The sequence below is a fragment of the Pantherophis guttatus genome, chromosome 13, assembly GCF_059756535.1.
Source record: "Pantherophis guttatus breed Tessera chromosome 13, ASM5975653v1, whole genome shotgun sequence".
Classification (NCBI taxonomy): domain Eukaryota; kingdom Metazoa; phylum Chordata; class Lepidosauria; order Squamata; family Colubridae; genus Pantherophis; species Pantherophis guttatus.
In genome coordinates, this window is record NC_142075.1 from 9,412,913 (window position 1) to 9,425,553 (window position 12,641).

General features: G+C 42.2%; 1 protein-coding gene and 1 long non-coding RNA gene across 2 annotated transcripts; one reads left to right on the top strand and one right to left on the bottom strand.

Annotated features, from left to right (window-relative positions):
* Positions 1–8,730, bottom strand: PDCD7 (programmed cell death 7). The gene is made up of 5 exons (XM_034424748.3): positions 7,896–8,730; positions 5,044–5,182; positions 3,563–3,799; positions 3,144–3,231; positions 1–2,056 (listed from the first exon to the last, which is right to left on the bottom strand). The coding sequence occupies exons 1-5, from the start codon at positions 8,658–8,660 to the stop codon at positions 1,939–1,941; spliced, it is 1,347 nt and encodes a 448-aa protein (XP_034280639.2). The 5' UTR covers positions 8,661–8,730; the 3' UTR covers positions 1–1,938.
* LOC148112153 (uncharacterized) lies at positions 8,256–12,357 on the top strand. The gene is made up of 2 exons (XR_015729819.1): positions 8,256–9,117; positions 9,450–12,357. It is a non-coding gene; the product is annotated as an uncharacterized LOC148112153 (long non-coding RNA).
* Positions 12,358–12,641: the final 284 nt, after the last annotated feature.

The window sequence follows — 12,641 nt, forward strand, 5'->3', positions numbered from 1 at the left end:
TTGAAATGCTAATAATTTATTAAGTAGAAACAAAAGGCAACATACTTTTATTAAACAGGGCTATAAGTCACTCCGACAATTTACAGTTTCCCATTACAGCATCCTCAAGACTTTGTCGCAAACTTTACAAGACAATAAAGCAAGCTTTGCAGATGATTTGACAATTATCTTCCAACAAACGTTTAACAAGTCTATTTATTGCACACATGTATGTACCAGACAAAAGCTATGGTTTGTACTAGCAATTTGGGTACAACTTGCTCTTTTATGCCATTAACAGCCGTGCCTGGGGTTTCAATTTTTCTGAGATCTGAGAAAAAGATGATTTAACAGGGTTTGTGGGCATAACTATGCAAATAAAATGTGTTAAAATAATAGTAACTTTTTCTTAAAGAAATGCAGGAAAAAGTATGAGATTAGAGAACATTCAGTCTTTCCAGTGTAAATAATGCTAAACTAAACCAACTGGTATTAAATACTTAGAACTTTTGTTTCAGAAGTAAACAGATCTGAAGGAGCAAGTGAATATAAAATAACCGAGTATCAAAACGGCGTTCGCTGAGCAGTGGAGAAATGTAGCAAGGTTTGGTATGAATACATTTCTTTTGGTCAACAATAGTAATTTCTATTTTTTTTGCAATTTATGAATCACAGAATTCATGTAGAATGAGTACTGTTCTCAAGAACTTTTTATAGGAAATCTGTACGAGCACACAGAGTTCCTGAGCAGCTGGTAATTCACAGGTAACAAAATCTCTATCTGCTTCCTCTTTACATTCTTTCCCTTCAAGGAATGAATTTTGTTTCTGCAGAGTTTGTCGTTTATTTAAACTGGAAATGTGCTCTTCAGCTAGGGTTGTAAGCTACGCTGGCAAGAGGTCATTTATTAAAACACAGAAAGGGGAGCAGGAGAGCACGTAAATTCAAGACTTCTTTCTTGAACACCAAACCACGCTTTGATGTTATAATGAAAATATGAAGAGGCAAAACCCCGTTAGCTTATATCCCTATTCTATTATCCTAGTTTAAGAGAAAAACAAAATAAAACAAATGCTTCTCTAAGTGTGTGAATCACATATGTGTGTATAAATGAAAGGCACTTTTTATGGCAACATGGAAAAAAGCTAGTTAATTCACTCCATACAACTCCAATTTAGCGCCATAGTTTTTAAAAGCAGTACTGTAACTCAAACTTCAAAGGAAATGACTATCAGCCACATCTGTCAATTCACTTAACTCCTGCCATGTAAGGCCAAGATAACTAGAGGTGTTTTGGAAAATAGCCTGAATTTAAACATCTGGATACTGTTCCAAAGAAATTATCTTTGATGTTGCCTTGGGCAATAACTTCTGACTTCCCAGAGTTTACTTTACATTGAGAACACATAGAATAATGTTTAGCTGATGCATTGATTGCATGGTCTCTGAACTATATAAACTCCATAGATAAGCTGAGTTTTATATCTGGCCTCTATTAGCCAATGTCACCCGGCAGATCCATGGCATACTTATTTTTCTATCGCTGGGATTACACTTTTGATTTTGTAGGATTTACATCCCATTTAAGGTAAACTCAGATAAATTTCCGAGGAAAGTTGTTTTAAAGTATGGATCTATCCCACAAACTCCAATACATGCACAGCAGTGATTCATTGACACTTCTTTCATGATCAAAATCCTTTGATATTTAAGTATAACCAGATGCTAGAGAGGACTTACAAGCACTACAATAAGTATCAATGCTATACTTTTAACAGCATCTTTAAGGACAATGCTTGTCTTCTCAATCAATATTTTCTGGCATCCTTTAGCCACCTATAACGTATTTTAAACTCAAAGAACTCTTCTAATGTGAGTTGTCAATCACACATTATTATGGCAGCCTTTCCAAACTGGCAAATCACACCATGTCTTGTCTTCAATGGTGCTTCAAAGTCATCACCTGACAGCAGTGGCCCAGGTATCACTGGAGGGAGGACTTGGAAGGACCCATCCTGGTGGAATGAAATCTCCTTCTGGATGACCTGCAGGCACCAAGTATTGATCCCATTCATGCCTTTAAGGGAAAAAGTTAGACAACACACTGAGCACTGTATCTATTCCTTGTCTGAATTATTTCACCCAAAGCATGTACTCAGGCAACTGCAGCTGAATATGGAGTTGACAAATAGGTGCAAAATATTGTAGGGACATGGTTACAGGCAATTTGAATGAACGGTGGCTACTCAAAGGACCATTAAAAAAGCTGTTCTATTTATGTCCCATCTTTCTTTCAGGAGCATCCAATGGTACAGATTAGATCCACTACAATTTTATCCTCACAATTACCTTGTGAGGTAGATTAATTTAAGAGATAGGATGCATTCACACAACAGGTTTACTGAATTAACTTATTTTGTGGATTTGCACAATAAATTAAATGGCTGGCTTTTGTATAACAAGTCATAAAGTACTAGTCAAACTTAGCGTGTTGTGCAAATGCAGCCCTTAGGTTTATAAATGATTCAGTTCAGTACAGGATATAAAAGCAACACTGTTTTTTGAGTGACCTGCTGAGTCTGAGTGGTGGGCTGAATCAAAATCTCAAGTTTATAGTCTGTGATGGATACCAATACTGGTTCTACTATGGCCAGAGGGGCTGAATGATGCTGGAGACAGGTTTTACATCTTTCATTAGAACAATGCTTATATATCACAAAAACAAATGATCTCTCCTAATATAAAAGGAAATAAAGAAAGCACATAAGGAAATTAGATGGGAAGGAAGACACATAAAAATTGTCTTTTCCCCTCCGTTCCAGTTCCTGGGTCTAGTTAAAACCTCAACAGGTTTTATTAAACAGGGCTATAAATCATTCTTTTGCTGTTTCTCATTACAGCATCCCCAACCGACAACTTTGTTGCAAAAGTTTATAGGACAATAAAACATGCTTTACACAACTACTGACAGTTATACAACCTGAGTTGTGCAGACTCAACAGTTGCAACTGAACATTAACATCTGTAACAAATGGATTAAAAAGGAATTCATGTGGCAGCCTGAATTCAAGACAGCCAAGACAGCTGAGAATTCCCAGGTTTTTATGCAAAACAACGTACACCAACACCTCAATTTGTTTTATTTACTAACGAATGACTCTTACCTGATCTGGAGGAGAGCTGGCAAGGAATATTCAGCTTGCAAATAGTATTGTGTGAATGGCTCCAAGACGTGGGTAAATGGAAATTCTTCTAAAAATATAAATAAGAAAATCTTTAGTGTCACAGAAATAAAAGCCTCCCTTAATTGTAAGAATAGATCTCCTAGGTTGTTGTTTTTTTTAAGATGAAACTTTGTTTTAAATCCAATAAGTCAGTTCTTATGTTGACATAGAAGAACTACATAAATAAACATTTTGTGGAACAGTTACTTTTCATTTGTTTGCAACTGAAATAAAAATAAACACTTTTAATGTAACTATTCCCACCCCAAAGTCGCTACATAAATGAAGCAGAACATTCCTGGATTTCAAGGGCAAATCAGCTTCTCCCAAACAAAGAGCATCAGCATTCTGAACGTTACCTGGATCCCCAAACAGTTTGGAGTCCATGTCACGCTTCTGCTGCAGAAGCTTTTCCCTTTCCTTCTTCAGCTTCTTCTCCATTTCTCGTTTCCTTTCTTCTTCCTGCTCTCCTTCCAGCATGACTCGGAGAGCTCGTTCTTCAGCTTCGTAGAGTTCTGTGCGTTTTTTAATTGATGCTTTTAAATTCTGAACTTCACTTTCGAAGGCTTCATCTGCAGCTGGCGGCGGACAAACACCTGCACCGAACACACACAAGTGTTTATTGCTGTTTTCTTTCTTTTTTTGTTTCAGAAGAATCCCACAGCTCATTTAGCCAGTGGTTCTCAACCTTCCCAAGCTAAAATCCCATCAAACGTTCGGTCGAAGAACCTAGGCTTCTGCATGAAAGAAAGAAAAACAAAACAAAACCCAATTCTTTCTAAGAAGGACATTTATATAGTTTATAAGAGCTGTGGTGGCATAGTGGTTAGAATGCAGTATTGCAGGCAACTCTCCTGACTGCCAGCAGTTTGATCCTGATCGGCTGAAGGTTGACTCAGCCTTCCGTCCTTCCTAGGTGGGTAAAATGAGGACTTGGATTGTTGATCGCAAGATGCTGACTCTGTAAACTGCTTAAAGCGCACTGTGAAGCAGTATATAAGTGCTATTGCTATTATGGGCCCTTTTTCTCATTTACAGTAGGTTTTAGTTCAATAACATATTTTCTCGCCTAGATTTCTGGGTTTGATTTAAATCAATGCCTTAGAAAAAAATTAATGTGATCTCTAGGATTTTTTTCCTACCTCTTCTCAGTTTCTCAATTATTTCCAGCAGAATAACTAAACAGGCTATCCTCGAATTGTGATTACTTGTTTAACAGTGGTTTGGAGTTACAATGGCAATGAAAAACTTAGTTCATAACCCATCCTCAAACTTGGAACCGTAACACCATCTCTGTGGTCATGTGCTTGCAATTTGAGCACTTGGCAATCAGGTGACATTTACAATGGTTGAAGCATCCTGCAGCTACATGAATACAATGTGAAACCTACCTGACAAGCAAAGTCAATGTGGGAAACCAGATTCATTTACCAACTGCAGTGATTCATTTAACAACTGCAGTAAAGAAAAAGGGGGGGTAACAAAATTAGGTCTGGTCACATGACGGCTTTCTTATTGACTATACTGATTAGCAACCAAAATTCCTGTCCCAATTGTGGTTGTAAGTCAAGGACTATTGCATGTCTCTTACCCTCTATGTTCCAAGATTGGATTGGTTCACTATGCGAGTCTTCTAAGTTCATAGTGAACATTAATATCTAAAGCAGATTTTAACAAGAAAATCAGAAAAAGCAGTGTGAGATCCACTGGCAGTAATGTTAGGACTTTCCCACAAAGTTTCCCAACCATACAGAGTACTGTACACCAAAAGGAGTAAACACAAAGTAAAACACACACACAGTCACAATTGTGAATGATTAAAAAAAGTCCAGGAATTTACCTTTCCTTCCTGCTGCTTCTTTTCTTAGTTTCCTAAGCTTTTCTAAGCCACGCAGAATTTCTGCCATCCGCTTTGTGTCTGCTTGCTTTTTTCTCACTTCTGATAACACGCTATCGGCGGCAGCTTTAAGTTCTTGTTCCTAAATTAAAAGAATATCAATTAGAAAACAGAATAGGAAGACACACAACAACCTTGCAAACAGTAGGTAAAAGTGGGTTTGTTAGGCGCAAGGAGAAAGAGATCTTTGTTGAAAACTTTTTTTGCTCAGCAATACCGTATGAAAGGCACCCCTTGGGAAGTTCAAGCTAATATATGAGCAAAAAAATGAACAAATGACATTCTCTCTCTGAGACATACTGCCTTCATCCCCAAAGTAAAGCACAATGGCACAGAAATAATCCCTCCCCCCATAGTTGTTTAGTTTGTTTCTACTGTCAGTCATACTTATAACTTGTAAAATAAGTAAATACAGGGAGTCCTTGACTTACGACGACAATTGAGTCCAAAATTTCTGTTGCTAAGCAAGACAGTTGTTAAATGAGTTTTCCCTCATTTTACAACCTTTCTTGCCCGAATTGTTAAGTGAATCACTACAGTTATTGTTAGTAGCAAGGTTGTTAACTTAATCTGGCTTCCCCATTGATTTTGCTTGGCAAAAGGTCGCAAAAGGCGATCATGTGACTTCAGAACACTGCGACCGTCATAAATACATGCCACTTGCCAAGCTTCTGAATTTTGATTGCATGGCCATGGGGATGCTGCAACTGTCCTAAGTATGTCCCAAAGGTGCTTTTTCAAGAGGCAACTGGACTTTCTTGTTTTTCTTCAAAGATGCTTCGCTTCTCATCCAAGAAGCTTCTTTAGCCCTAGTCCTAAGTATGAAAAAAAGTCATAAGTCACTCTTCTCAGTGCTGCTGTAACTTCAAACGGTCACTAAATGAATAAATCGAGGACTACCTGTACACAGTAAAACTTTTTTTTTACTCCTACTGCCATGGCAAAACCATAGAGGTTTGTATTAGCAAGACTTCAATGTCATCTGCAGCTCTATAACTGTCTGGTTTGGCTCTGCAACCCAACAAGACAGACACAGACTTCAGAGGATAATTAGAACTGCAGAAAAAACAATGGCTACCAACCTGCCTTCCATTGAGGACCTGTATACTCCACGAGTCAAAAAGAGGGCTGTGAAAATATTTACAGACCCCTCGCATCCTGGATATCAACTGTTTCAACTCCTACCCTCAAAATGACGCTATAAAGCACTGCACACCAGAACAACTAGACACAAGGACAGTTTTTTCCGAAACGCCATCACTTTGCTAAACAAATAATTCCCTCAACACTGTCAAACTAGTTACTAAATCTGCACTACTATAAATCTTCTCATCGTTCCCATTACTCATCTCCTCCCACTTATGACTATATGACTGTAACCTTGTTGCTGGTATCCTTAAGATTTATATTGACTGTTTCCCTATGACTATCATTAAGTGTTGTGCCCTCTGATTCTTGACAAATGTATCTTGTCTTTTTATGTACACTGAGAGCGTATGCACCAAGACAAATTCCTTGTGTGTCCAATCACACTTGGCCAATAAAGAATTCTATTCTATTCTATTCATAAGCTTTATTGTAAAATTATAAATATTTCCTGTTGAGTGTATATGTGAGTGGGTGTGTGCATGTCTTGTTCCTCGCTGTCAGTGAAATCCATTATTCTATAAACTTGCATTGAGGAAGAATAAGAATAGGAATAGGAATAAGAATAGGAATAGGAATAGAATAAACTATTCTTTATTGGCCAAGTGTGACTGGGCACACAAGGAATTTGTCTCTGGTGCGTAAGCTCTCAAGTCTACCCACAAACAACAAAGTGGTTAAGTCACAGATCATAAATCCTAGTTACAATAATAAATCATAACATGCAAACAAGCGATAAATCATAAGATGCCAACAGGAGAAAGTGGTAGGATAGATGAGAAAGAGGAGAAGGATAATAGCAATAACAGCCCTACTACAGGGTTTTAATATCTTCAGATACAGGACAGTGGGAGCTAGGTGTTCAGCAAAGTGATGGCGGCAGAGTAGGCTGCCTCTACAGGTAGTCCTCGACTTATGACCACAACTGAGCCCAGAGCTTCTGCAGCTGAGAGAGGCATTTGTTAAGTGGGCTTTGCCCCATTTTACGACCTTCCTTCCCCACATTTGTTAAACGGATCACCGCAATTGTTAAATTAAGTAACACAGCTGTTTATAAAGAGAATCTGGTTTCCCCATGGACGTTGCTTGTCAGGTGGTCGCAAAAAGGGGATCCAGTCACCCACCCATCCCCGAGGACGCCGCGACAGTCGTAAATGTGAGTCAGCTGTCAAGCGACTGAATGAATGTAAAATCGGGTGGCCATGGGGGGGGGGATGCTGCAAACGGTCGTAAAGTGTGACAAATTTTATTTATTTATTTATTAATTCAACTTATATACCGCCCTTCTCCCCGGGGGGAATCAGGGCGGCGGACAGCCAAACTTAAAACACATATAGTACAAAAGTTAAAAAAAAAAACTAAAATAAATTAAATCATCGGCATTTCCAATTTAAAATCCCAGTGGCAAGTCGCAAGTCTCTTCATTCCCTGCCGTTTGAACGGTCACTAAGTGAGCCGCTGTAAGTCGAGGACTACCTGTATTTCCCCTGCATTTCCACCCAGGGACCATCCAGGCAGCAAAAAGGAGCAGAGCATGGGGATCCCTCTGCTTTCCCAAAGCCCGGGCAGCCATTTCTCTTCTCCCAATGACCTGAGGGCGCCTTATTCGTTTTTTTTTTTCTTTTTCCCCCGTGGATTCCCGGACCCACCAGGCGCCGGTCCTCCACCTCCTGGGCTCGCCGGGCCCTCCAGCGATCGATGAGGGCCTCGCGCTCGGCGCGCCGGGCTTCTTCCTCCTGCCGGGCGACGCGGGCTTCTTGCCTCCGCTGCCGCCGCCTCAGCCTCTTCTGACGGGCCCGCTCCAGCCGGGCCCTCAGCAACTTCAGGGCGCCGGGCTCGCGTAGAGGCCTCACCACAGCGCGGAGCTCCTCCAAGCCGGCCTCGGCTTCGGCCGTCTCTCCCGGCGTCGCTTCATCGCCCCGCCGCCGCCAGGTCGCGCACAGCCCGGCCACGCGCGCCACCGCCTGCAGCGCCTCTGCCGCCGCCCGCGCCGCCTCGTCCGCCGTCAGTCCCCGCTCCCGAGGCGGAGCCGCGGAGACGGCGGTCGGTCGTCGTCGTCGCCTGACGAAGCGGCTGAGCCAGGCCTCGTCGCGGTCGCAGGCCTCGTCGCCCGGCGCGTCTGAGGCCTCAGGAGTAGGCCGCGGCGGGCCCTCCGGTCTCCATGGCAACGGCGGCCTCTCTGGCAGGGTCGGCGGCCACTGAGGCGGAGGAGGAGGAGGAGGCGCCGGCGGCGGCGGCAGGAAAGGCGGGAGGCCTCCGCCTGGGAACGGCGGGTAGAGGCCCCTCGGAAAAGGCTGAGGAGGCGGTCCCCGGAAAGGCCCCGGGGGAGGTAGCGCGGGCGGCGGGAAGCCGGTGGCCTGCGGCGGCCCCGCAAAGCGCGAGGCGAAGTGAGGAGGAGGCGGCGGTTGAGCCATCGTCGGAGTAGGCCGCGCCGTCTCCTCTCTACAAGGGCCTCGTCCTGCGCTGTGGGGAAGAGCGGCGCCCCCTGCAGGCTTGGAGGAGCATCGGCAGGGAGGAGCTTCTCTGCCCTGGGAGTGGCTGCTGGGGCGGCTGTTGCGCCAGAAACGGAGGAAGCTTCTCGGATGAAGAAGCGAAACCTCTTCAGTTTCAAAATTTCAAATCTTTTATTGTCGGTGTACAACATGTGTACAATGAGATTGGTGGAGCTCCCTCAGTGCATGCCCGCGCACACACACACACACACACCCAACAGAATACAACTCACAGTGAAGACGGAAAATCCCTAAGCCAATAAATCATATTAACAAAACACCTGGTCCTATTGCACCAGTGTGAACATGTTACATGCAATTACTGTAAGTTCGAATCTCGCCAGGCTCAAGGTTGACTCAGCCTTCCATCCTTTCTAAGGTAGGTAAATTGAGGACCCAGTTTGTGGGGGCAATAAGGTGACTTTGTATAAATATACGAAAGTATGAAGGCTATTGCTTAACGCATTGTAAGCCGCCCTGAGTCTCCGGAAAAGGGCGGCATATAAATCAAATTAAAAAAAAAAAATAAAGCAAGGGAGCCCAGCTTTTGATAAGAGCTGAACCCTGCACAAGCCTTCCCAAGTTGCAGTCTTCGGAGAGGGGAGGGACAGGACAGGGGTGCAGAGTTAGCAGGGCAGGGTATGTGATGCTTTTCTCCTTGCAGGGATTTGTTGCACTTTTTAAAACCTCTGCTGTATTTCTTTGAAACAGAGATGACTAGTTTGAGTATAAATTCCGGTCGTGGACAGATGGAACGCTGGAATGACTGGACCTATCATGACAGATATGTATGCCGTGTTTCGCTGAAAATAAGACCCAACCGGAAAATAAGCCCTAGCATGTTTTTTCAGGATGCTCATAATATAAGCCAGGGGTCTGTAACCTTAAACACTCAAAAAGCCATTTGGACCCGTTTTCCACAGAAAATACCGGGAGCCACAAAACTCCTCCCGTGCCTGACTATTTCTTGAGCGGCCACAAAACTAGCATATGTATTTGAATTAAATGTTCTGTTTTCTTCTGAAACTTTTCTTGGATTTATCCATGGTTGGCCTACCCGGGGTTGAAAAGCTCAATAAATCGCGTGCCGGCAGGTGTTGCACATTGGCGGTTGTGACACATATTTTGAGTGACAAGGAGCCGCAGCAGAAGGAAGAGCCACATGTGGCTCCAGAGCCGCAGATTGCTGACCCGATATAAGCCCTATCCCAAAAATACGCCCCAGTTAAGATCGTCAGCCACACAGACACATTTAGTACTGTATTTCCCCCAAAATAAGACATCACCTGAAAATACACCCTAATGTGTCTCTTGGAGCAAAAATTAATATAAGATCCGATCTTATTTTCGGGGAAACAAGAGTATACAATGAACATTTACATAAATGCCTGCTCCAGGTAACAGCTTTTCAGTACAGCAGGATTGTCCCACTTTAAAAAGCAGACAAGGTACAGCAACACTGCAAGCATCAGCCAGACTGCTTCCAAATACAGTATCTTTTGGATAATTATCATCCTGCACGATCACAGCACCGATGGCCATTTCTGCACCGTGTTATCTGAAATGTAAAGCCATATTCACCTATTGGAAGCTTACAGGACATCTAAAAAAATAGACACCATCTTTTACAAATAGCCTTTGGAATATAATTGTGCATCGGATCAGGCAGAGGTGGTCAGAAATCTATAGAAAAGTAATAGACTTAGGAAGATGGCAGCCCTGCGAGCCAACAGTATTTTGTCTTTTTAATTAGAAGGCCTGGGGACCAAAATAAGAATGGTTGCTGGAATTGGGTATGGCCAGTCTAGAGAAAAGGAGCCTTGGTGGCACAGTGGACTAAGTGCTGTTAAAGTAGTACTTAGCTGCCAGCTGCCTGCAATTACTGCAAGTTCAAATCTCACCAGGCTCAAGGTTGACTCAGCCTTCCATCCTTTCGAGGTAGGTAAAATGAGGACCCGGATTGTGGGGGCAATAAGATGACTTTGTATAAAAAAGAACACCGTTTATGGGGGGCCTGAAAGCCCTACTAAGCAGGTATATACAAAAGTATGAAGGCTATTGCTTAATGCATTGTTAGCCGCCCTGAGTCTCCGGAAAAGGGCGGCATATAAATTGAACTAATAAATAAATAAATAAGACTTGGGGTGACATGATAGAAGCATTGAAGTGTTTGCGGAGTTATCCCAAAGACAGCGGGGGTCAACTTATTTTCCAAAGCACCAGAAGGCAAGACAAGAAACAATGGATGGAAACTAATCAAGGAGAGAAACAACCTGGAATTAAGGAGAAACTTCCTAACAGTGAGAACAGTTAACCAGTGGAACATTTTGCCTTCAGAGGTTGTGGTGCTTCATCACTGGAGGTTTTTAAGAAAAAACTGGACAGCCACCTTTCTGAAATAGTATAGGGCAGTGATGGCGAACCTTTTCGGCACCAACTGCCCAAACCGTAACGCGTGTGCATACATGTGCATGGGTGCACGCAGGAGCACCGGAAACCCGAAAACCAGCTGGCCAGTGCGCGCATTCCTATTTTGGGGGCATTTTTGGCTGTTTTTCGGGCCATTTTCAGCCTGAAAAAGAGTCCTGAAAAAGGAAGGACCAAAAAACTTTTTTTGGGCCGTTTTCAGGCACTCCAGCACCCGCAAAGACCAGCTAGCTGCCGTGCATGTGTGTGCCGGAAAGCAGAGGAGCAGCTGGCGAAGGCTCGCGTGCCCACAGAGAGGGCTCTGCGTGCCACCTCTGGCACACATAGGTTCACCATCACAGGTATAGGTTCTCCTGCATGAGCAGGGGATTGGACTAGAAGACCTCCAAGGTCCCTTCCAGTTCTATTCTGATTGATTTATACTGTCACATTAAAAAGTGAGGAGCTGTGCACAAGAAATCTACAGAACACCAAAAATCAATTCTTCTAAACTCATACCCACCCCTGATGACTGATATCCAAACACAGGTTGAGGAACTTGAAATTGAGATGTCCCTCATCCACTATCGGTTATTACCGGTTGTGATGGAGATTTCCATTTGTTTTAACCGACTGGTTGAAATAATAACCAGTTTAATTATATGCTTAAAACAGAGGTTATAATTTGGTAACAGATTTACATCTCACACAGAGGAAAGACATCAAATTTGTAGATAGAGACTTTAATTTTCAGAAATGAATCAAGAACATTAGCGGTCCTTTTTCTATGTTTTTACAAATATTAAAGGATCAAGTTAACTGAAAAACAAGAGATTTAAAAGTAACAGGATGCCGTATCGGCATTTGAGCTTATAATTTAAATAAGAATTTTGTGCAAACAGTGCCTACTGATCACATGAAAAATATACAATTTTGTTATGTTCTGGTGTCTTTTTGTGGTGTAAAGTAATCTGGGAAAAATATCTGGCACCAAAAAACTGATGCTTGATGGTTTCAGTAGGTTCAATTAATGTACAATGTTAAAAAAAAATTGGCGTAACATTTTCAATGTTGAATTGGACTGTTTCTGTAAATCATTATTCTCCTCATGAAGAGTACAGCACCTCCTTTATTTACCTCTTCTTATAACACATCTATTTTTTTTCCTAAGTGACATATATATTTAAATATTAAAAACCTTTGGTATTACACATAATTATTTAATGCATTGCATTATGTTGTTAGGAAAACAGACTGCAATACTCTAAAATATGGCATTGTACAGTCTGTTTACTCTAGAGCAACCTGGCTGCTTGACAACAAATTTGTGGGTGAAAATACAGCCTTTTAAGCTTCAATATCCCATTTTTAATGGTGGTTTCCAAAATAAACATAACAAGAAACTCCAGCTCCCACTGCATTTAAAATAGGAGAGCTATTAACCCATACTGAATGATCCTCAAACCAAGATAATCAAAATCGTGTATTCATATATAA